The following is a 25,939-nucleotide window of genomic DNA, read 5'->3' on the forward strand; positions in this document are numbered from 1 at the left end:
GGAGTGTGGGAGGGGTATGTGGTTTATTCAAAAGCTGCTGCTCCCCTGTGGAACCAGAAGATGAGCCAGATGTACTTTTTTTTTCTCTACCAAGTCCTGCTCGCTTTCTCATTGATTTCAGTTGAGCCAGGATATCCCTCTTATTCTCTTTTTCTTTTTTTTTTTCCCTAGCAAGGTGGTTTCTCTTTGTGAATGCAGGAGACAATTTGATCCTGTTTCATCCTCTCATCATACCAGGTACAGCTGTTAGCTGAGGGGCAGGTGGTTTAAGAAAAACAAGAAATGAGTCTCTTGAAAACATGGCACAATTTTAGGACCTCAGTTCCCACTGAGCTTGGTGTTCTGGAGGAAATGACCTTAGATAACCACTGTGCTCCTCAGTCAGTTCTAGTTGCTCAGTTAATGATGTATTTGTACCATTTATTCTGTAATATTTTGAACAGGTCATTCCTAACTCTGGAATTAAGAGAGATGGGTGGCTTTTCCCATTGTAATGGTGTGGTTTAAATGATGTCTCAATAAAATCCACCACTGTTTCTTTAGGAAGACACACAAACAAGAAGCAGGATGTTGGACTCTTCATGGAACACAGCTTCCAGATGTGCGAGCCTCAAGCGCCATCCCTCCAGATTTCTGTAAATCCTGCTGGATCTCCTTGGCACCTTTAGGAAGGTACACATGTATTGCTGCAAGTCTGGCCTTGTGCTATTTTGGAAAAGGGTTTTGAAATCTACACCCAAAATTAAGAAGAGATTGATGTAAGAGATTATGATAAATGCACAAAACACTTTCATTTTCTTTATTTTCAATCGATACTGTATGAATACAAAGTTTCTAGAAAGCTACAAAAATTCTACCACTTTATCAAGAAGGCATCAAAATGTGTCACTTTGCAAAGACATGAAAACACCTGCAGTAACCGACACAAAAATAGCATTTTTAGAGTGATGAAATAATTGCACTTAACTGTCATGGATATTAAAGTTATCACACATATGTACCGCGAAAGCTAGAATACATTTTTTTTTTTTTACAAAGCACTTTATAAAAAAATTCTCTGCACACAAAACCTATAATTTTCATATTACTATCATACTAAAGATAAATTCACTTTAAAGCCAACACTTAAAACATTTTAAACAAAAAAAAAAGGTACCAGTACCTACACACAGACAATAACAAATACAAGAATACTGTACTGCCAAGAGGTTTGACTGAAACTCCTTTTGAAAGCTTCTGCAAATATGTTAAGAAAACATTGGAGAACATTCAGTTTTTTCCAAGAGCCTTCCCTCACTGTCTAACCTAGAGGTACTTTATCATCAAAAGGCAAGTTCTACATCAAAAGTTACCAGCAGCAGTACAATATTAAAGTAACCACTGACCATATATGAATATGCTTAAGTCACAAACCCATTTTATACACATTACACAAATAAACATAAAGTGAGAATTCCATTAAGTCATTTACAAATGTGAACAAATGCACATGGCAAAAAAACCCCAAAACAAAACAAAAACCCAACCTGTTTTACATAAAATGCACTGAAGAATTAAAGGCTATTCAGGTTTTCAATGTTATAAAATTCTTTTGTCTTTTTTTTTTTTTTTTCAGGCACATATTGTATTTTTTGTCTGCAGTCGTGAGCCTGAATCAGAGGCCCATAAAACAAAACAAAACAAAAACAAAAACACATATTCTGTAAGGAGGTAACAGGGATCCATCTCCTTTTAGTCAACTGAGTGCATTTAAGATTTAATTTACACACTAAAACTAATTACATGATCTCAGCAAGAATGACCTGAAAAGTTAAAGGATGAAGATGTCCAGAGTGTTTCTTGTACTTTGACTTATACAGCCTCAATCTTTCTTAGGGGGGCTAAACATCTCATTATGAAAGATAAGAGGGGGAAAGGAGATCATCCTGAGCAAAGGACAAAGCCGGGCTCTACTCCCCACATGCGCCGCGCGCCCGGGCACGTGTATCCTCATGGGAAAAGGAAAGGGGGGGACAACAACAGGGCTCTCAGTGTGACTGACTGAGTGCTCCAGGAAAACTCCCAGGGGAGCTGCTTCACACAGCAGGCATGCCCCAGGACTCGCAGTGGGAAAATAAATAGATACGGATTAGCACGTCAAATGTCGTATCTGCCTCGGACTGGCCAGTTACTTACATTCAACATTAATGTACACCCTTCATTATTCCCAATAGCCCATCCCATGGGGTTCCACGGGAGAAGCTACTGCCAAACTGAGCTGTAGCTGTGGTGGAGGGGGAAAGTGAGAAACAGGCATTAGATCTGCAATTCCTTCAAAATAGTGGTGCAGTACCTAAACAAAATCAGTCTGGAATTCAAGTAAGTAAAACTACATTTGTTAGTAGTAATTTTTAACAGCCCCAAATGGTACCATTATGCTTGTTTGAATGAGACAGAGGTGCAGTTTATCACAAACATTGACTAGCACAGCCGAAATGTTTGGCAATAACTGAAAAAGTGTGTTCTGCTTGTGGGCCAAAAGTGTCTTTGCCCTACCTCAGTCTCATTGAGTTCAACAGGATTACTTGTCTTCTAGAGGTAAGTGAGATTTAGACCTTGAAGGAATAACAAAAATAATATTTTAGAGAAAGGGAATTTGAATTATCACAATATTTACCACACAGTGTCACAATATTTCTCTATATAAAAAGTTAATCTTAGTTTTCATCAAATACTTTAAAAATCAAGTTAAAATTGTATTCACAACTATATAATCCCTCTGACAGCTTTTGGTTTTGCTGATATTTGTTCCTTCTAAAATTGTTAAAATGTTGCTCCTCTTCCCATCGATTTCAGTTGTAGTGGAGAGTATGGCCCCCGTTCACAGAAGGTATCAAATACAGACATTTTATTAAGAGGAGCTAATTTTTTTTTTTTTGTTTTTTTTTCCAAGACATCATCTGGGAGGAAAACAAAACAACCCTGTGTTCTGAGTCGTGCTGGCCAGAGTTTCTCTACCAGCACCTTTATCCACAACGCTCACGCTCAGCGTTTCAATGCTTAAACCCACACAATTGCATTTACCCTCGCTATGCTCAGTTCTCCGTGTTCGTCTTGTTTTATGTATCTGACCTTCAGCGTGCACAACTTTGTAAACAAAATCTTCTGTCTAAACAAAGAATCTTCACAGATACCAAAATATTATTACAGGAGATCAATGAAGCCATATTTGTCCACTGAAATTCTGTAGGATACGGATCTCTCATTATGCAGATGCGTGATTGGATGAGGAGAATATAAATGCGAATATTTTCATTTTTATATCACAGACGAATCAGTTGCTGGTTTGCAATGCTGTCAGAAATGGCAAACAGTAGATTTTTCTCCAGCAGGCTGATCATTAGCAAAATCCCTTTGCTATGAATGGTGCTCTTTTGTGAATGGAGGCCTGTAGATTCAACCTATTCCAATAAACCAAAGGCATTACGGTGATAACTAAATATTTTTGGTCTCTCTACAAATTGTCATTATTATGGCAGCACTTTTCTAAGCTGGAATTTCAAACCAAAGGCACTTTCATGCTAGAGTGCAGAAGAGTCACAATTAATTATTTGGTCATGAAATTTAAAAAGGCAGCATTCATTAATACAATTCACTTTTCAGGGAGAACTAGGAATCTGTAACCTTTCCTTTTGGTATAGGCATTTCACTGCAATGGGACTGACTTGTACAGACAGCTGGTTTAGACCAAGCAGTCAAAGAGCGTTTCTGTGGGGAAAAATACGGATATTTTAAAAATGGAACCAATTAATAAAACAATGTATAAAATTTAATGTTAAGAGGCTAAAGGTACTTCTAATATAATGCTAAGGCACTGCATATTGTAATGCTTTGGCAGCTCTCAATTAAAAGGTTCCTACAAAAAAGTAACAGTAACAAGATAAGTACTTCCAGCTTACAAAAGAGCTCACAGTTTACAGGCAGCCTGTTGGACTACACACCCCACACTCAACAGTTGAAGGATTAAGGCTTTTAAGAATTAACATATACAGGGTATGGATCATTTACAGAAGTGTAAAGAAAAGACGATGGAAGTAGTTTCCCTAATATTACATATGTGAACACCAATAAACATTGTGACTGTTTATACCCTATAGTTATGGCATATGTAGTGTGCCAGATCCTATTAAAAAAAAAACTGTACCTGGTTTTGCACATTGACTCACATACTTTATATGCCTTAAAGAGTTTGCTTGTTATTAAACAAAAAAATTTAAAAAAAAAAAAAAAACAAAACACCAAACCCACAATTCAAACCCTAAATAAAAGACAACTTTAGAACAAAAAACAAAAAGTAGTTTTTGACTTGTAACACCAAGTGCTTAGAATAAAGGGCTACCGTTAGGCTGTTACAATGCAGTGCTTTTCCTGATGTGATGGTTAGTGTTAAAAATGAACATTAAAAGAGACCTTGCCATGGACACATTTCTCTGTTCACTTCGCAGAGTATAAACTGAAAGATCATCAGCCCTAATATCCACAGCTAGACATCACAGCAGCCATCCACCTCATGGAGCCAGATCAGGCTGAGGGACTAAAGCAGTCTCCCTTCCCCTTGGTGATGTTTGCACCCTCCTCGACACCGAGACCTCTCCGGCGTTAGGGATGATGATGGTCTGACCCACTACTTTGCCTAGGCTCTATTCTAGTCTAGACATTTCAACAGTGGGCAATTCTAACAGAAAGGACTATGCAGGGATATAATTTAAAGAAAAAATAAGACTTGCTTGTTTGAAGACTACAGCAGTGTGCCTGGGAGTAAACTCCCTGCTTAAATTGTGCATGGGAGCGTATCGTAAAGGGCAGGGAGGAGGGGCCTGCGAAACCTGAACTTTGATTCAGGACTGCCAAAAACTTTCCTAAGAACCGTCTTTGCTGATAACTCATCACTGATCTTTAAGGTGGCTTGTGCTAGGTCAGGCAGCCCTCAGCCTTTCAGACAAATGTTTTGCCTGAGAACCCTCTGCTGGCCCAGCACCTGCCCAAACAACTTCTGCTTGGGCAACGAGAGGCAGCGGGAGGAGAGGAACTGAGCAACGCCCTCTGTGCTGAACGGGAGGGATGAGACTGCTGCTCTCACATGTGGGGACCTCAGACAATCACTCACACCCACGGCTGTGGTTCGAAGCCTTACAGTATTAAAATATCTCCAGCTGTACTTCACTTCCTGGAGTCTTCCCTGAATTTATCAGAAGGATGAATACTACCACATCCAAGAGGACAGCAGACCCCATGTGGTAGGTGTGTGTTTGTTTCAGATAAGGTCTTTGCCAGACCTGGAGAGACAACTGGGAGAGGTGTAAGAGCACCATGATTAAGAGGAAAAGGAGGAAAAAAATAAAATTCTCCACTTTCCAATCTTTGCCTGATGTTGGTTGTGATTTTCTAGCGTCTCACAGATATTAAAGCTGCTGATCCTTTCAGAGGTGTACACACTCTTCTTTCAAACACATCAGTGTTTTGCTTTCTGTTTGAATGGCTTGATGCTGTCACCATGTCAGTTGTTTCCGTTCATCTCTTAATTTCAGAGTTGCAAGTTTTTTGCTCATCTTATTAGAAAACATAGTTGTCCATATAAAATATAACTGCACACACGAGACTACATATAATGCAAGTCTAAATCTTCAGTATTTACCTACTTATTGCAAAATGAGCCATCTTTTTCATTAAATAATCAAATTTTCATATTAGTACAATACAACTTTATACTCTTTTAAAATACACTAGATATGTTAGGGGTAAGGGATGATGTTTTCTTTCTCTGCAATACCTGTTTGAAAGTTTAATGGATTAGAAGATTAGTTTTAGCGTTGAGAAAAAAATACAAAATTTGCCTAATTTTAGGACCTGTCTGTTTCTATCAGGCATTTCTTAAGGCTATATTTTTCATTTGGTTTCAAACAGAAAAATGTTTCATTTTAAAAAATAATTTAGTGAATTACATTCGTCCATATCTTCCACCCTAATTAGTTACAAAGATAATTCTATAAAGATTATTAACTTTGTGTACTCATTTACAGTTATAGCTAAAGATTCATTTCAATTTCACTTGCATTGTAAAACAAGTATTTCATGTTGGAAAAAAACCCAAAATAAATTCTTATAAATGCTGTCAGTTTTTCCCCATGGCAAATGCTCTGTCATACGTTTTTCTATCAGAATTAAAAATAGGCCTCCACACACAGAGGCGTTAGGTTCTTAAATACAGTCTTCCCAAAGAACTGTGGTTTACAAATTTGAAGAACACTTAGTTTTAGAAATAATTTTTACAACTGTACCAGAATTTCACAGCTACAATTATATATGAACACATTAAAAATGACTTCACTAAAACAGGATTTAGAAAAATGTGGGTGAAAGTTGGGCCAGAGGCACTGCCACTTAGTGTTGAGGTTTACAGTCTGTGTTTTGAAAAAGAAGTGAAATGAAGTGTATATATAAATAACTGCTCAGTCCTTTACAAGCCTGTAGATGTGATGCTGTGCTCCGTGTTCGCTGTTCGACACTTCAAATACACAAGCCATGCAGAGCAGAGTTTCTTGTGTATCCCTGTTTGTCACCACCTGTGTGGGGGAAGGAAGAGGCAGACAGAGCATTACACATCTGGAAACAGCAGGGCTGAAACAAGAAGTGACCAGTGTCACCTCGGTCCTGCCTCAATCCTGCGGCAGCAGCCAAGGCAGCAAGAGCTTGGCTGAGGTGCCACCACAGAGCAACAGGGAAAGCAAGCTGGGTCACTGGATGAAACTGGCTTAAAGGCCACTACATGGACCATTCTCTGTGTTTTAGGTCACCTGTTGGGCGTTTGCTGCCTTTTTTCCCTGCCCAAGAACTCATTAATGCCACTAACATCTGCAGCATTGTAACTGAGCTCCATTAAGGACACATCAGATGAACGCTATGGTTCAAAGTTACTGCCTCAGGCTCTCTTCAAATCCCAGATTTGAATGGAAAAAAGGAAGAAGTAAGCTGAAACTCGTGGAACATAACAAAGATGTTTGTTCACGCTCACAGCCAGCTGAGCCTTTTCATCCTGAGCGTCTATAGCGTCCAATTCCAAGAGAATTATTCTGAAGTCAGTGGGACAGTTTGTTTGGTAAGCAACATGACTAAGGCATTTGGAAACTGGTTTCCTACGTTACAAGCTGAGCAAGCCCTACAAAGCCTGAGAGTATCTTAGAAGTGGAAAAATAAAAAGCCAGTCCATACCAATAAAATTGTGAAGTTTTCCAAGACGCTGTTCATCATGTATTTCTCTGGTAAATGCTTCAGCTTGTGTATGAAGTTGATCATATATTCACACATTGGAGAGCGGTTTATCCTGTACACGAACCGGCCATTCTCAAACCTTGCATATTCAGTCTAAAAAAAAATAAAAGAGCATTTAGAATGTGATAACTCAGAAATAGCAAAGAAGTGACCACTAAATATGTTCTTCTCTTTTTTTTTGTGTAGATAGGAAAAACAGAAAGTGGCTCAGACACACACTTGCCTGTTCCCTGACTCCCTGTATGAGCTATGCAATGCCTTGCTAAAAATTATGGGGCCCTTGATTATCAAAAATTATACTATCACTACTTGTTCTCTAACGTGGAAATTAACAAACTGAACAGATGAGGATTATAAAGTCCCAAATTGAGTAAGAATCAATTAAGCCAAAACTGTGATGATTTTACAGGAGTTTTGAGGCGCCTGTCTGCAAAGGGAACAGCAAAAATAAGCTTATGTATTTATGCTTAAGTGCTCACATACAAACATAGATCTATTATTGCATGCTTTAATAGGCAATTTAGGAACTCCAGAAAGATGCAGGACTACAGCTGGAAGAAAACCAGACTGACTTAGATTCCCAAAGGAGGGTAAGGCTGTGACTCTCGGACTTCTGCTGTCCAGCTACCAAATCCTCAGATGAGCTACTCAGTGGTTTATGAGGATTTTTGACTTTCTCTAAGCTTGGAATAATGGAAATTACCAAAACCTCTTTTTTATGGTTAGAAAACGTATTTGGTATAAGAAGGACATAAACAATGACCAGGACATCTGCAAAGGCTCAACCTTCAGCTCTAGGCTAAAATTCCCCCACTAAAACTGTTTTGTACATGACAGATGTGGGTCTGGGGCTTAGTCCCCAGCTGCAGTATCACTGTACAACAAACCAACCAGAGACCTGACCATGCCATACAGGTCTGTGCTTAGGAAAGGTAAAAAATAAATAAAGGCACATATCCCATCACAACACCCACCTCTACTTTTTCTACTACTTGCTTTCCAAATGAGCAGACTTTGGTGGAACAGGTGATTGTCATGTTTTCTGAGCTCTCATACTGACTGGTGACTCCGTAAAACGCTCCTGTATCATCTTGGATGTTGCAGTTTAAGTCAGCCTGCGGGGAAAAAGGAATGGATGGTGAAGATTTGATTTTTCATTTGACAGTGGGAATAGCATAAGCTGTCATTAGCTCACCATTCTTTTCAGAAATAAGGGGGGGAGCTTAATGGTGATGACAGTGACAGTGGAAAAAGTCTGTCAGGGAAGCAGCGGCCTAATTGTTGCAGTAAAAACCTGAGGAAATCAGCAATTTATTCAAACAATAAAAGATGACCCAGTATTTCTGTGGTCTACAGGTGACGTTCTTGTCTGGCAGATAGCTGATGAAATCCCTGGAGCAAAGGAATGATCAGCTGCAAGAAGCCTGGCTCCAGAGCCAACCCCTCTGAAGTGAACCGGCCTTGCAGTCTCAAATTCAGCTGAGCCACCCCACTCCAGAGAGGCCACAGCTCACTTTCTCCTTTTCCTTTCTTAAAGCAATGAAATCCCCATGGCAGAGGGAGACAGCTGGGCACCACGGGATCGATCTCTGATAAGACTCTGCCGGGCCATATGGCATTGATTCAGCAAAATACTCAACTTTGTGGAGCAGTCTGACAAAACCCCAGGCTCCCTGTGTGCACAGAGCCGTGCCCACCACCAGCAAATACTGCTGGAAGGATTTGCTGGCTTCCAGCATTTCTCTGCAGCCTCAATAACCATCCAGCTGCCTTTGATATGCAGCATCAGAGACCGAGACTCGCAGGATCAAGTGAGGAACAGCGCTACCTTCAATTATTCACATCTGAATCCAAGTCCTGTGCACAGCAGGATTAATTTGGCTACAAAGCAACCACACAGGTCACCTGCTGAATCTGGCCTCCCCAGGCCTGCAGCAGTGCTGGAGCTGCTCTGCCACTCTGCTCTTTGACATCATGGATCCATTTTCAAAAGCCCTCCATTTAAAAGCACGCTAATATGGATACAGGCAGAGTCTAGGGACATACCCAGCTGGATTTGTTGATTCAGGCATTAGCTCTGCTGACATCTTTGATGCCCAAGGAGAGGGTAGGCAGGGTTTTCCTTTCATGTGGAAATAGCTGATCAGCTACTGCAGCATGACAGCTAAGAACCACCTGAATTTGCAAGTTATGCCGAGGTGAGCATTTTAGCAGGGAAATGTACTTCTGCAGCTGTTTCACTTGCAAGTCTAGCTCTGCTTGGTTCTATTCCTAATACAGAACTGGAGCACAAAATACTTGACAGATACTTTCATGTTTACCCTTGGATTTTTTAAAAACCCTGTTTACAGGAATGCTTACCTATGCCCCATCCCTGGAATTGTTCAAGGCCAGGGTAGATGGGGCTTTGAGCCACCAGGTCCCCATGACAAGAGAGTTGGAAATAGATGATGTCTAAGGTTCCTTATGACCAAACCATTCTACGATTCTAGTGTGGAGCACTCACCATAGTTCAGGTCATTTGTAACTGCTATTTAATTTTTAACTTGGCAACAACTCATTAATCCTCCTTAGTGTCTGCAGTCCTTATTTGTGGTACGGCCTTCTGAGGCAATATTCTGATAATAGCACACACTGAGCTAGTCTGTGGTACAGAGAAGACACAGGTCTAAGGTTACTTGGGGCTGGCTTTGTAAATTAATCAGTGGAGCAGCCTCCTGAGGTTTGCACTCAGTAACACAAACAGCCCCACAGTCACGTATTTTGCATAAGAGGAAGAAATCCTATCGCTGTTGCACCTTGTTTCTTGCACCTGCTTTGCGTGAGGTCAGCAGTTAATGTTTAATGTGCATCTAAAGCAGGGCTGTCACAGGGAGCTGTAAGGAATTGCTCAGAGCTGGTAGTAAATAAGCAATTTGCCATCACAGCTGGCCTGCAACCGAAACATGGCAAGCATCTAAACACAGCAAACTGCAGCAGCCATCAGCCACACCACCGCTGCTCCACCAGAAGAATTCAGATTTCTGATAGAACAATTGCACTGCTGTAATTAATGGTAATAATAATAATAATAGAAGTAATCTCTTGAAATGCTATTATTCCTGCTGCTACCACAATTGCAGTGTTACTAGCAAAACATTTTCTCTCCTTTCAGATACGAGCAAAATATTTAGGAAATCATAACTAAACCACCCCTCATAATTTCACGTTGTCAAAAGGCAACTGCCACAGACCTTGCTTTTCAAACTCCAATAACAAATGTTTAGAGAGTTAAAAAAGGATAACTTTTTATCTGCTGACTTCTGATTTTGAAGCCCACTGAAAAAAATATCTAACTGTTGTATTTACATGCTGACACTTAACCTGGAAAAGTAACACATGTGGCCATCTGGCACCCTGTTGTTCACTCCCACAGCTCTTCCAGCTCTTGTGAAATCATCGGGAGGACTGTGTACACAAAACATCCAGGCTGGGGCCTGATGTTTCAATGAGGGATACTTGAAACTATCACTCAATTGTCATTATTTACTCTGATGCAATCACAACATGGTTGCAAAAGTCCCATGATGATCATATAGATGAGAATTATCTTCATTTACTTGTTTGCTCTTCAATTTTTTTTTTTTTTTTTTTTTTGAGTCTAGCCCACAATAAAGGTATTTTCAAGGAAGGACAGAATTCTCTTTGTAAACAGTTTTCATGTTCAAATAATTACAGATTGCTGAGAGCTGAAGCTTTAAGACTCTTCAAAAAAGTCTAACACCAACACTAAAAAGTCATAGGAGTTGGCAAGCAAATGCTCTTGAAAGAAGGCTTCACCAATGCCTCTTTTAGTACTGTAACAATTGTCTTAAGAACTTAAGTGTATTATTATGGCTTAAATAGTAAGAGATTTGTCTGAACATATACAGCTAAAAGCTAAATTGTATTTCTTAAACTGATGAAATTAAAATAAATTTTTTGTTGGTTTTCTCCTTCTCCAAAAGGTTATGAAAAAAAAAAAAAAGAGAGAAGGCTACCTATGTGGCTGTGAGAGTTGTAGATGTGGGAATAAGGAGATGTGTTATAAATGAATGCCCTGGTATTCAGCTTTAGCTCCTTACCACTGTATTGATTCCAGGGCTTGTGTCTGCATTTAAGAAGGGATGTTGGAAAATTGGAAAGTGTTCAGCAAAGAGTTACAAGAATGATTTCAGGTCTGGAAAACATCCTTTGTAGTGAATGACTAATGAAACTCCATCTACTTACTTTTTCCAAGGGAAGTTTTTCCACAACCTTGTCATAGCCTACAAGTTGCTACATGGGGAAGAGTCTTCTCCTAGATTAAATCTTGCAGAAAAGGACATTAAAAGGCAGAAAGCTAAAGCTAAGCAAAAGCAAAATGAGAAACAAGGCAGGGGCTGGTAACCCTGATGGCAATGGAACGCTGGCATAATTCTCAGATGAGGAGAAATCACCGTTACCTGGGGTCTTTTTTAACCAACTGAATATCTGACAGGGATGCTCTGGTTCAAGCAGGCTTGGTATTGTCCAGTGGCAAACATTACTTAGCAAAGATCACTGCCTATGTTACATGAGAGGCAAGACCACATAAATATAATAACAACAAAATTGAAATACAGGAATTTATCTTATTAGTCTTCTCCGTATAATTTCCTATTTCAATGATCCTTGTGAAAAACATGACAACAGGCAAGCCTTTGGGGTGCTGCTACCAGCTCTGGTGCATTATTTCCATGGTGCTCTGTCGCCAGCTGTTCTCCTGCACTCAGACACAGATTGCAAGGCTTCCAGGGCTGTAAAACAGCTTTCCCTCCTGTACAGCTTCTCAGGCAGCTGTGCTCTGGGCTCCAGGCACTGGGGTTGGGGAGCACTCTTGCTGCCTGTACAAATAAATAACTTTTTGAATGGTGACTTCAAATATACTGGTGTGAGTTCAAATATTAGGGCATTGAAAACATTGTGGGATGATCATGTGTGATGAACAGGAGTCCATTTACTCACTGAGTTTTAAAGATCAATGCAATTTAGGGGGGAGAAGATCCCAAACCACAAATGGAATTAAAAAATTTTTTTTCTTTACTTTCAAGAGTAGAACTCTAATTGAGATTTATTTCTGAGCACTGAGTTTCATATTAGCTGAATGCACTTGGAGGAGGGAGAGGCACTCAGCTTTTTGGCACCCTATCTCCAGCGTAAGAGCATGATTAATTCATTAATAAAGCAGAGCTTGTCAATGGGTAGCACTGGAAATATTACATATTAAGAGCACCAAGTGTTTGATACACTGAATGAAGAAGCCTCTGCCTGTGTGCTGGAGGAAACACCTAAACAGAGCTGGCTGCAAACAAAATAAAGAGTAAAAATAAATCAAAAAACCATCTTCCCATTCCTTTCCCAAGAACTCTTGGGCTCTGTGCTACAGGCAGGGGCAGAGGGTAGAGCACTTGTGTAATAATAACAGCTTTGGCTACCAAAAAAGCAACTCCAGCAAAAATTGCTGAGAAGAGTCTAAATCCATCCTGCTGAGTAGAAGGAAAACAGCACCTCCTGGAAACAGTGGGATTTGGGGAGGGCCAGAACAGCTTGCACTGGCACTCAGCAGTTAACATTAAGCACATCAGGTCACTTATTAACAACATACAGGTTTGAGCAAATGCTGACTGCAGGGAGGTGTGTTACTCATAGACCGCATCGTGCCTCTCCTCCTCCTCTGCAAAGCACCCCCAAAGAGCAGGGATTCCAAATTGTGAAGCAATTTTTTCCAACGGGAGCATCTGGGCCGTTGGCACGTCGCTGTGCAGCTCAGGAATTGTGTCCAGGTCTGCCACATGGTTGGGCTTGTGATGGACAGGCCAAGCTGCTCCAGCTTCCCAGCCCCTTCCACTCATTATCCAGCCCCCGCATCAGCCTGCACAGGGCTCCTCCTCAGCACCACGTGAGGCCCCTGTGCCTAGAGGGCTGTGGTGGGGAAAAGCAAATGGATGTCTGCTTTCTTCCATACCTAATTTGTTTTGCATACATTTGCATGCTGGCCATAGAGCCATTCACACTACGGGTCCCATTTGTGAGCTGCAGATCATTTGCCAGTCAAGCTGGTGAGAGTGTGTGTGTGCGTCTGCGTGTGCATAGGGAACTCCAAGATTCTGGATTATGCAATATAAATTGCATGTAAAAATAGAAAGAAAAACAAAACAACAAAAAAAGGGCAGTAGCTGCAATTGTGCGTGTGTGAATGAAGGGCACAAAGAATCTCTGCACCTTTTAAGAGGGTTGGAGGCACATGGGGATAAATTCAGGAGGGGGTGGGAGGAGACCACGGGCACAAGCCATTTCTGAACACTGATTACATGGGTAAATTGTTTGTTCCAGTGCATCACAAAGAGAAGGAGCATTATTTTTCATGCCACAGCTGTTTTGAATAAGAATAGGAATAAACTTAACTATCCTCCTCATGTTACTTACCACTAATTATGGCATATATTTACATCTATAAAACAGTGAAATTTTGGGAGACATAATTTAATGCCCCTTTATTGTGTAGATTCCTTTATTTCCATCCCACATTTGAATTTCAAAAATGTTTAGGACTTCAAAGCATCTTTAAAAGCTTGCCCTAATTATAATATGCATTACTTTCTAAAACTCCTAGTTTGCATTGCAGATTCCTGCAAATAGAGGCATTCATTTTAAACATCAATTAATATCATCCACGCATCTTCAGATGAGTTTGGGTCTTTGTTTCAGAGTTGCAGTGAGCTCTGACTAAGCTTTTCTCAGCTAGAAGAATCATTCAAGCTACTGCAAACATTTAAAATTAAGCCAGTGGATCAGATCCATAGAAAGCCCAACAGGCCAACACTAATTTATATCAGTTGGTTTTTTCCTATGTCACCAATGAGAAAACATCCCTCTTCCTTTCAGAAATATTTTCTTCCCAAATCTGTCCCTGTAGCTGCAGAAAGGAGTTCAGGTTGGCACAGAGCATTTGGCAGTGTGAGAGACCCAAAATCCCAGCATGTTATTGCAAGGTGTGCTTACACCAGCATTAAGGATCCCAATGGAGGCAGGACCCACTGCACAGTGCTGTAGGTTACATGGAAAAGTCATGAAAAATTTGCCTCAAAATTTACAGCTGGGGGTTGAGGCAAAACCTGAGAGAGAAATAACAAACCTACAGCAGCAGAATTTAGTCTAGGAGGCCTAAGTGCATGGTTTAGAATTACAGTATTTAAGAATAGTAGTGGGCAGTCAATCAGTGGGAGAAGCAATAGATATGAACATGAGTAGAACTTCAACCAATAAAAGAAACCAGTACAGGCACCCTGGGTTGACCCAGCTTTTGGAAAGGCTAATTGGAACTTCAAAGAGCAGAAAACTTTGGGGCTATTCCCAAGTCACAAAACCAGTTTAAATACAAACTAACCACCAGGAACATTGATCCTCCTCAGATTAAGGTTAGATGGCATGAATCACACCTGGTTGTTTTACACAGATTGGATTTAGCACCATAAGGTGAGAGAAGCAGGATTGTGCACTCAACTTGCAGCCAGGGAAAGGTTCCCTCTGCAGATATTCTCCAGCCTTCCCTGAACTCTGCATCAGTGTTCTAGGACAGCTTTTATATTTGTTTGGAGCATTGATTTCTGTTTTAATTCTATAGCCCTGTAATCTCCAGTCTCATATCCCTGTCACACAAACTTCCGGTGCCACATCATTAGGACATTGTTCCTTATTTGCAACATACCAAGTAAAACTCCCTCTATTATTGTAAAAGTCTGGCTTCTGTGGCAATTTCCCTGAACTCTGTGGTTCCCAGTGACTGTCTGGGATAAAGAAGAGGAATAGAATCATTGCATTCTGGGTGCAAGACCAGGACCAGGGAATTGCATTGCAGGGCTGTAAGGTTGGTTGTTTGAGGTGGTGTAGGAAGAGGAGTCTCTTCCTTTTGTACCTCCTGCACTGTGAGGTAGGAAGAGGCCCAAAAGTGTGACATCCAGATGTTTCACCAGGAGTGAGGCCAGAAGCTCATCCATTCCCAGCATCAGGTTGTGTTTCCCATGAGATACAATCTGCATGAACCAAAAAAGCTCTGCAAAGCAAAGCAAACTTTGCTTTGTACTCCATCCCGGTGCTGCCTTGCTAAGTCAACTCCACAACTGCCAAATGTCTTCCTGCAAGATCTCAGACCTTTCCCTCCCACTTTTTTTGTAATCAGACCTTATTACAGAAACCAGGACAACAGGGAAAACTGCTGCTGAGCAGCCTGAAGCAGAACCAAATGGGAAAGAGCCAGAGGAGTATTCTTTCCAGCTACCAGAGCTCAGCTGCTTTTTTCTGGCTTAGTCATCCTCAGTACAAGTACTCATCTGTGGTCTTCCTGTTTCCCATATATCCGTTCCACAGCGGATTTAACATCTAAACAAAATACCCTCTGTGCTGCCTCCAGTGACATGCTGACTTCCCTTAAATCCATTTGTAGGGTCACCATCCCTTCCAGCATCAAATCCTCACCTTCACTTTCAAGCTTCTCACGTCATGACACTCTCCTGCTTCCTTTCTCTGGCTTGCCTTGACTTCTTTCACTCAGACCCTGTTTTTCTTGCACTGATTCTCCTCAGAGTGCTTTCACACCTGTACTTATTTGCCCAACCAAAATTCACTTTCCTCTTTTACCCACCAAAACAAGGACTGCCACAGTCACCTAGGATGAAGCAGCTTACAGTGCTGAGCAGATTATAAATGGGTGCATGATAATAAAGGAGGAAGGCAACAGAAAGGCTGGGAAGGGGGAAATGGTAAAATAAATGGTGAGACAATATTAGGACTAAGCAATAACCACACATCATGAACAGAACCTGGAAGGAGGTGAACTTACAGAGTAGGAGGAGGTAGCAGATGATGAGAGAGTAAATACTTATTAAGAACTGGATGTTTAATTCAACCAAAATTAATCTGTTCTCATATGACTAAACTTGAGGTTACTTATAGGGTCAAAAACGTTGCCAGCAACCTGTGCCAGCTTTACCCTAGTGACTGTTTGAAGCAGTTTGTTAACAGTCCCCATAAAAATGGGAACAGCATCCTTTTTTTCTGAAGAAACACCCTATTGGGGTGAAAGAAATAAAGGACAGTGAGCTGACAGTTTAGGATCTAATTCTCATGACTAGTCAGACAGCTATCTTCTGGTTTTCCTATACATATTCCTACATATGTTTAGGGCTGGGGGCCACAGGTGTGAAGTTTATTCCTAGAAGAGTATTCATCGTGACTCTTGCAACACTCAAACCCTACCTCAGGCACCCTCTCTCTGCCTCACTCACTTGATGACAGAGAAAATCCACTGGTCTATTTTAAGACCATGGCTCAGGAAAGTGTTCTCACCACATTTTTAATGTATAACTCAGAAGGATGTTAGCACTGTATGTTTTTTAATCTCTAAGCTAATACAGCACAAAATTGCATTAAAAGGCCATTATGTTGGAAGGCACGGTGAGGTTAGGAAATGTTGGATTGAAGTTGCCTGCACATCCTGACTGCTGAACTGTATCATGTCACAGGCTTCAGCTACACAACTGCACACTCACCCTCTGAGCAGCTACACAACATTTCTTTGTCTTTGCTGTTCATTGTGGCCCAGTCCCTGTTTCCTGAACACTGCTCAGAACCTGTGCTGAACACAGAATTATAGGTTTTATAGAGGCTTTTTTCATGGCATCACTTTGAGACCTTATAAACAGCCATGAGTCTGATTTGTCAGTGACCACCTGGTGTGAAGGGTTGGTATCACCCCCATGTTACAGATGTGGGACAGAGACAGGAGTGTTAAACGTGTGCACTGCTTGGAGGAGACAAAGCAGAGAAGGCTGGCACTCGAGTTTTCAAATTCAGGAGTATAACACAGACCTCAGTGATTCAAAGAAGGTCTCTACTGGCTTTAGGTATACCTTTGAGCATTCAGCATGCCTGAAAATCAATTTCCACATGGAGAAAAAGCAGAACGTACAATACATCAATTACCATATCACAAATCTCTGCTGCGTCCACGTCTAGTATAAAGTCTGAGGCTTATCATTCTCTGTGGGAAATGAGAACAGGCATGTGAGGTAACATTCATTTTTGCCAGTGGGTTTTGCAAGTATTTATTATGGGGAGTGGACTGGAGAGATGATGGTCCTCAGCTGAAGCCAAATTTCACAAGGAAATGTATTTAGTGGTCACAGACCCTTAACTCTGAGCTCTGCTCCTCTGCAGCCAGATTTCTCCTGCTGTTACGTTTGTCCTGTTCCCACTTCTCAGAAACCTTTTTTGCTGTACTTCATCCCTGTGTTTCCCTGCAGGCTCCTTATCCCAAATGCTCCTTCTTCCCCTTGCCTCCCTCTTTTTGACCCCACATTCCCACCTGCCTGTTCCAGGTCACTCTCTCAGCTCCCACTCCTCTGCTGTCTCCTCTATCTGGCCCCATTGCTGAGCCAGCCCTCAAATACTTGGTCTACAGCTCCCAGACCCAGTTTTAAGCCCCATGAATTTCTCAATGGGTTTCTTTTGCAGTCTAGCACAGCTCCTGCTCAGTGGCTTAGTCCTTCTACATCCAGATTTGAGAAAAAAAGTTTCGCTTATTCCATTTTCCACTATTAAATCTGGTGGCACAGAAACTCTTTGAAAGATATGAAGCCTGGGGGATTTACAAGGTGCAGGGTATCTCAAATCCCATAGATAAATGCCAGGAAATCTGATCATAAGCAGTGGTTCCAGATGAACCTTTTCTGGCTTCAGCCTCAATCTGTCCACCCTGTAATTAAACCCTGAATATGCCCTGAGATTTATTTATTATTTATTTACTGAGATTTATTTACTTATTTACTGAGATGTTAAAAGAAAAATTTAAAATCCTTACATGATAACTACTGCTATGAAAAGGAGTATACCACAAAAAAAGTATCCTAACAAATTAGTGAGTATAAAAAGCTTTAGTATAAGCATGAGGTTCAGCCTGCAGATTTGCTGATCCTTTTGGGTGAACCTTTTAGCAGTTTAGAGGGGGACTTGGCTAATGGCTGGACTCAATGATCCTAGAGGCCTTTTCCAACCTAAATGATTTTATTATTTTATTATTATATCGCTAACAGATTTTATAAATACAGTAAGAAAAAAACTGACGTATCAGTGAAATTTATCATGACTAGATCAATACACAGCATCCCAGCCCTCCATTCTAATTATTTTTTTCACCCTTGCTCTGATATGATAAGTTTTGGAGCAGAGTTCTGTGGCTGACTAACAAAAAGGCAAGTAGAAATGTGCTTCAAGAAAACCCCGGCACCCTCCCAGGCTCACAGTTGTCTCAGTTCCCATCCTGCTTGGTCCTCTCTTCACAAGCATGGGCTGATGGCAGGACTGATCCTTGCACCACTTGCACTTGGCAGAAGCTGCACCTCGGAAACACCCAAAAGCAGGCTCCATTCCCGTGCCTTCCCTGCTTTTCCTTGGACCACTAGATGGCAGTTCCCCATCTCCAAAAGGGGGCTCTCGGTACCTGTTGGCTCCTGCCCGGCAGCTGCATAGTCAGGCAGAGCTGAGGCACATCTGCCTCTGCTGCTCTGACTTCTGGGGAGCTGTCAGCAGGAATGGCCCCGGGCCAGCGTCCCACCTGAAGGGAGAACAGCTTTGCACCCGTGCATGACAACAGAGGGAATTTCCACGGGCACCCCAAGGGTGCTGAGCACCACACACAGCCCTCGTCGACAGGAGGGGTCCTCCACGTCTTACTCACCCAGAATTTTACGAGGAAGAAAGCGTTTTGAGGCCCCTTCCCAAAGAGTTCCTTCAGACCGCCCTTCTTTTCAGGAAATTTGTCATAAATCTGACGGATGTCCACCGACTCAAGCAGTGGGTCACTGTAAGAATGGTTGGCGTGTCCAATGTGCACGAAGAGGTGTTTATTGTACTGCAAGGAAGAAACAGGAAAATCAGTGCTGTAGGAGAAGAATAGAGGGTTGTTACGGCAGGGGGCTGCGCTTTGATGGATTAAATGACTCGCACATCGCTCCTGGCACTGGGATTTTCTGCAATATGGTTTCCATGAACAACTTCACTGATTGTGTCGCAGACCCTTGTGAACAAGGGTCAACATCAAAAAAACCTGTGTCCCCACTGCAAACCCCAAAGCATGGGCCTCTGCAAGGGGGTTATTTACATTGCAAGATCCAGTGGCAGCACGGTGATAAAGAGCCCTTCACTGAGCATAAAAAGATGAATGTGCTCAGGAGGAAAGCCTATTTCTGCTCCTTTAGACAGTGCCTTTTAATGGCCAGCGTCCTCAGAGCCTGAATTTCTGCTCGTGCCACAGAACCCACTCATGCACACCGCCTGTTTGTCTATCAAAAAGCCCCAAACCTCTACCTGTAGCACATCTCAAAAAGAGATGGAAGGGATTTCCTTTTAACTGCAGGATGACAGTAGCAAGAAGGCCAGTTACTCGGTGTTGTTGTTCCTATAGACATTGCCCTCACTGCATGTCCTCCTGTATTTTGACCCATGTAATATTAAAGAGCCCAACTTTTCCCCCTTCCCTTGGGAGCCAGCTCTGTAGATGACCATCCCAGCCAAAACACATTCAGCTTCAATTTCCTATTTCTTAACTGCATCCCATCACACCTCATTATAATCACAGGAATCACCTCGGCTTTCCTGCCTGGGTGAAATCCTTGGCCTGGTGGAGTCCACTCCAAAGGAGTCCAGTGTGATCTTTTAGGGGCTGCCATTCCTCCAAGAGAACCTTTCAGCACCCGAAATGAAAGTGGAAGGATGAACACCAAAGACCCTCCACCAGTCAATCAGCACCTCCTGGGGTCATGAGAGCAGAGTGAAGGAGCTCCAGAGAGTCAGGATTAAACACTGGGGGCTTTCACCATGCAGATCACAAAACATTTCCCTAACTCAGTTAAGGGAAAGCTGATATGCAGTCAATGAACACTAGAAAACCCTGTCACATTGAACAGATGCTGTATATAAGGGGCAATTCCCAAAAGCTAGGCACAAATAAAATATTTAAAACCCCAAAGCAAACCTCATTTAAGCTATTTTGTTTACAATGTACCTGCTGAATGAACAAATTGAAGTGACAAATCTAAATGAATTGGGCAAGCACTCAGAGCCTTCTTTCAGTGTGAGCAGAGTCTTCCCTAGCAGATGTCCAAAACTCTGGGGAAAAGGAAATGGACTGGCTAGATTTCTCCACTTAGTAAATGAAATTGAAATCTATTAAAAAATCATCTAGCACAGTGAAATCCGAATTTAGAACCAGAGAACACGCATCTGGGTATGAGGCCAAAAATGTGATACAGCCTGTTTCTTTGCAGGGTTGTATTTCTTTCTAAATTTTCTGGAAGGAGAAAGGAAAGCATAACATCTTATTAAGGCATTTGCCCAAGCAAAAGAAATGTGGGGATTGTTTCCTCTCAGTCTTGTCTGCTGGAGTTGTTCCAGGTTGTACAAGTAACCACGTTTTTATGGAAACAGAACTGAGGGCTCAGATTCTCCTGTAAATTCTCCTTCTCCCCAAAAGGGTGTCTCTCTCCCAGTCCAAAGATGGCTGGAGGTGGAGGGAAGGGGGAAGGGAGAGCTGTATTTTACAGTTTGGCCACTGCAAACTCCCAAGACAATTCACACACTGTACCTTATTCTGCAAGTCAGGCAAATATACAAATTGCTCAGTATCCAAACTTCAGTAACAGCAAACACATTTATAGGGACACGGAGCGTGAAGTCTTACTACTCTTTAAATACAAAAGCAAAGTTGGAGGCAGCTGCAAAGCTGCCACAGTTGTCTGCAGAGCTCGCCAAGGCACCAGATGCTGCTGCAGCAAAATTTCTGAGCGGGTACAGTAGGACAGATGGTATGACATCACCTGACAACATTCTTAGGACAGAAATGTTTATTTTGATATTGCAATGTGTGATTATTTTCTCCTTATGTTGCTGCAATTCCTATGCTAAGTACAATCATTACTAAGCTAATTAGACATGGCATATTTCTGCAAACTAACAAATGATAATGCAATATTGGAGCAGGGTAAATGGATACTGAAATGATCCCTATCGTTTTTAGACAAACACGCTCCACGACAGCTACTGATGCATAGATAAAGGCAAAGGAGCAAAGTTTCATGCCTATATTTTTGAGCCCATTAGTGTCTGAAAAGCTTAAAAACATCCTCATTATATTGAGAATTCACTGCTGATTTAGACTGAGTATTCCAGAATCATTGAAGTACATTAGTTGCTGAGGAATTTACTCACGCTACAGCATTTAAAGGATTTGCATCTGGCATCAGGGCAATAATGTGCTTTAGATGCCATAAACCACCACAAGTCAAATCCTGTATTTTTTAAGTACACAAGTACACAAAAATAGGAGGAACATTTTCAGCTCTGTCTTCTGTGTCTGCATTACACGACATGCCCTGGAGATGGCTGCCTCTTAAAGCTGAGCTCCTTCCCTTAAAAAAATTCTAACTATCCAAAGAATGCAGTAAAGCCATGAAATATGACTGTTGTCAAATAGTACCACGAGAAAAATTATAATCCACTTAGGAATCTAAAAGAACCAAGACAAATTGCCAATGGCAGGGCATACAAGCTGGTGCAGAACAAAGACAAACCACCTACATCTGCTTTATCAGCCAGTACATATATTTGTAGCAGCTCCTCACCAATTTTGCACTTATATTCTGACACAACCATACAGACCAGCACGTGGGGGGGTGAATGGCTCCCCATGCACAGGGTGATGTAGATGCTGAGCAAGGTGGAAGGCAGGTGGCCTGAGAGGGAGCAGCTGTTTCTGTGGGAATGATCTTGCTCACGGGCACAGCACCCTGAGTGCAAGAGTGCTGCATCCTCCTGCTGCACCCAGCTGTGATTTAACCTGCCCAAACCCCACTGACACAGCTGGGAGTCACCTGCCTGACCAGTGATTGAGGTTCTGGGGGGAGCAGGAGCCAGGTGGGATGGGCTGACTGGGACCCAGGCACTGGTGTATCAGCAGTCTGTGTGCAGCTCTAACTGCACCCTGCCCAGCCTCAGCCCTGCTGCCTCGCTGTATCTCGTAAATCTGAAACTCTTTAATTTCCTGCTGATGTAAGAAAATCACTTGGTCTGCCAACAAGTTTTCTTATTTCTACCAAAACACTAGTAACTGAATATTTAATTCCTGCTGCTGTTGTCCTCCACTGAAGCAGATTGGGAGTTATAAACATGACATTTTAGTGCTATAACTGGAGTCTGTACCAACTCCTGTTGTTAAGGTTTTTAACACTTTCCTGTGAAATGTTAATTGAACTTTCTGTGCTGCATGCTACGATACAGCTGCATGGGCAACCTGGTCTTTCATGGACCTCCACATGTTCAGACTCTTGCCTGGATCTGAGCAGGGATTGAATCAGAAATGCAAAGTAAAAGGGGATTTTGGGCAACTTTATGGTTGCAGAAATGTAGAGGTAGGTGATGAGGGAGGGCAGTTCCCTGACCCCTTAATGTTGACCAGCACCTCCCAGCTAGTGCCACAGCAGTCCCAGCATGAAACTGGGACTTGCTGGTTGGGCAAGGTGCTTACACAATATTTCCATCACCTTTTGTGCACAGTGAAGATGCATCCTTCAGTTCTGGCCTGTCTGATTTAAGACCCTTCGGTCCCAGTTCCACAAGTGCTGAGTGTTCAGATGGGAAAATTATGCCTGACTGTAGGAAGCTCTCAATAACATTAAGTATTCTGCAAAATCAGGCTCATGCCAAATCAAAGGGGACCCTCAAAATCAGTGGCCCATTCATTCTTTTGCACCTGAACTTCTTGGTTTGTCAATTGTGAGTAATAATGCTCCTTCATCTAAAGCGACTGCACTAGTACATCTGTGAGATGCAAATGGAGGGAATTATTAATTCCATTTGGAAGGGAGGTTAGACAGTGCACAGTGAGCAGGGCACGGGGCCACGCATTTCAACAGCAGAAGAAAACAAACTACTGAATAGTTGCTTATCAAAGAAGGGCCATCTACATCTCCACTGAATGCGGCAGAGGAACAAATAAACACGTGAGCATGTCATTATCTGCTCTCTGCAGAGCAGACGCGGGGGGATATTTCCCAACTTCTGAGAGCCTGGCTCTGTAGCCGGGCCAAGCCGTTTTTGGGGTGGGTGTAGGGGTGGGGGAAGCTGTTGGATGAGTTGGGGAGATGTGGGGCAGAGGCACAGGCAGGTGCAAAGCCCTTGGGGTGAGCCAGGCTGGGTGCTTGGGGCAGGCAGAGTGGGGAATTCACAGCCGCAGCCCACCACAACCACAGCCGACCCCACGTGTCCCTGCACTTTCCATTTTGCTGGGAAATCTCCCCAGCAGCAGTGGGATTTGAGAAAAGGAAGAGAGCTGCATGAAGGCAGCAGTGAGAGCACAGCCAGGCCCCAGCAGCTTTCCACCTGTGGGCTGACTTTGGGGGATAAATGGTGCTGGTCTCCCAACACACCTAACCACGTTCTGGCCGCAGGACCCTCCCTGGGAAGTCCATGTCCTGGCACAACCGGGCTGGGGAAGCTGGCCTGGGGTTTCCATCATGTCTCCATGGGGTCCCCCAGGAACCCTGCTGGATGAGAAGTCTGCTGCCATGCCACAGTTTCACGACTGGAGCCTGTGCCAATCCTGGACCTCTTTAAAGTGCTTTCTTGGCACTTCTAACTATGGACACTCGAAAATGAACATTTCACAGCATATGACATTTGCACCCCAGGGCCAACATACAGCTCTCCAGCACAGCAAAATAAATGAGCCTTGTGTTTAGCAAAACTTTTTCTGATTCCAGATTAAAACGACCTCAAATCCTGAGTCTGTGGCTCCGAGACATTCATCCTAATGTGAGTTTGCTTTCTTGTCCTTTCACATCACAAAGACACTAAACCAAGACTTCCTTGTGAGAGAAATGCTGAACTGCTTTTTATACTGTTTACAGGGAGTACAGAAAGAATAAACAATCCTTGCAACAATGGATATTGTTTGAGGATGGAGGGCTTCTTTTGAAAAGATCTCATTTATTTTTCATCACTTAGGTGGTTTGATTAACTTTGGTGAATTTTACTGCATTTGGCTAATGATGGCAGGCTGTTTTTATGGCCCTTGAGCAATTGCTTTCCCTTTCTGGTTCTCAGGCACAATTCTCCCCGGGCTCACAAAGTCCTTTTACAACAACGATAAAACCTGAATTAAAACATAAAGAATGTTTTATTTCTTCACCACTTTTTAAAATACATTTTGAAATTTGGACCTAACACAATCTGACAGTTTGGATGGGTGGACTTATACTGAAAATGTCCATCACCCATATTCTTTATAGCCCTATATAGATATTTTAAATGTAAAGCTGTCTGAAGTGCTCACAATTTAAATAAATGTGACAGCAAGAACAAGAAACCTCAAAAAGGAAGAGAAGAAAGGGCTTTTTTTGTTGGGTGGTGATAGGGTTTTTTTCTCTGATTGAAAATCAAGCTTGAAAAAAAAAGTATGAATTTGAATTATTCTCATTTCAGTTATAGTCTTTGAATTTCCTATCTACTTGTGTAGTAGTCAATTGCTTAGATCCTTTGTAATCAGCTTGCATGCTCAGTTTACATTTGTTAGGGAACATGGGATTACTTGGTTTAAGCATTTGTCGTGAACTTCCACAGAACCACTACAATAAAAATGGAAAGCCCCCATTAAGGAAAACCTGTCTTGGAAGCAACAGATGGGCACATGAACTGCTTCATCTGCTGAGAATAAAGTTATATAGGGCAGGCAATAATCAAAGGTAACTGAAATGCTGCTGCTTGGACCTGCGAGGGAAACTTCTATGCACCACTTAGGAATTGTACTTAAGCACAAAATGCCACAAAAGGAAAATGCAGCTTGACATTTGTAAACTGAATTGATTTTCATGTAAAAGGAGGAGCAATTTTGCCCATCCTCAGCTGCAGAGTCAGTACTCCAATGTTCTGCAACTGTGCCATCTTGTCTTCCACAGACTATCTTCTGCCATGCAGATTTACAGTGAGGGGTGCATATTGTTTCCTTTCTATATTCTTCTCTTTTGTAAATGGAACAATTTTGTGTCTAGACGAGGAAAAAGATCAACGGCCATCCACAAATGAGAGGACTCTACGGAGCAGATTTCTAACTCTCCAGAATGGCCACTCTAAACTAAAAAAATCTGCCTGGAACTGAGCAGCTTTTGTACTTTTAAACACCAATGGCCATTGGAAGAGCCACAGAAATGCTGAAGGCCCCACCCCTACAAGGAATTCCCTGTGGGTGGACCTTTGTGCCCCTGCACAGCCCCACTGCAGGAGCTGGGAGTCACTGAGGCTGACAAACCTCAATTTCTAATTTCTGTACAGGAATATGGACTGCAAGGGGCTTGGATTCTGCCAGGATCAAGTCCTGTCCCCAGATGCCATGCCAAATACACCTTTTTCACTCAACTTCCAGGTTACATTTTAAGGTGGAATTGATCTATTTGCCCCCACTACCATGAGGCTTTCTGGCCTGATTTTGTGTTGGGGGAGAGACGGAGGAAGGGTCACGTTTTTTTAATAAAATGTTGGAAGGACA

At 42.1% G+C, this 25,939-nt stretch overlaps 1 protein-coding gene across 5 annotated transcripts in view; it reads right to left on the minus strand.

The window, feature by feature from the left end:
- Nucleotides 1-772: 772 nt before the first annotated feature.
- The window catches only part of TEAD1 (TEA domain transcription factor 1), a 153,526-nt gene continuing 128,359 nt past the window's right edge, over nt 773-25,939 (minus strand). For all 5 annotated transcript variants that reach the window (XM_069016595.1, XM_069016596.1, XM_069016594.1 and 2 more), the window contains 4 exons: nt 19,082-19,255; nt 8,283-8,423; nt 7,249-7,401; nt 773-6,602 (listed from right to left, as the gene is read on the minus strand). In XM_069016595.1, the coding sequence (XP_068872696.1) occupies nt 6,489-6,602; nt 7,249-7,401; nt 8,283-8,423; nt 19,082-19,255 (582 nt within the window). In that variant the 3' untranslated portion in view covers nt 773-6,488. The remainder of the gene's footprint in view (nt 6,603-7,248; nt 7,402-8,282; nt 8,424-19,081; nt 19,256-25,939) is intronic.

This window comes from Aphelocoma coerulescens, chromosome 5, assembly GCF_041296385.1.
Source record: "Aphelocoma coerulescens isolate FSJ_1873_10779 chromosome 5, UR_Acoe_1.0, whole genome shotgun sequence".
In the NCBI taxonomy this organism is placed as follows: Eukaryota; Metazoa; Chordata; class Aves; order Passeriformes; family Corvidae; genus Aphelocoma; species Aphelocoma coerulescens.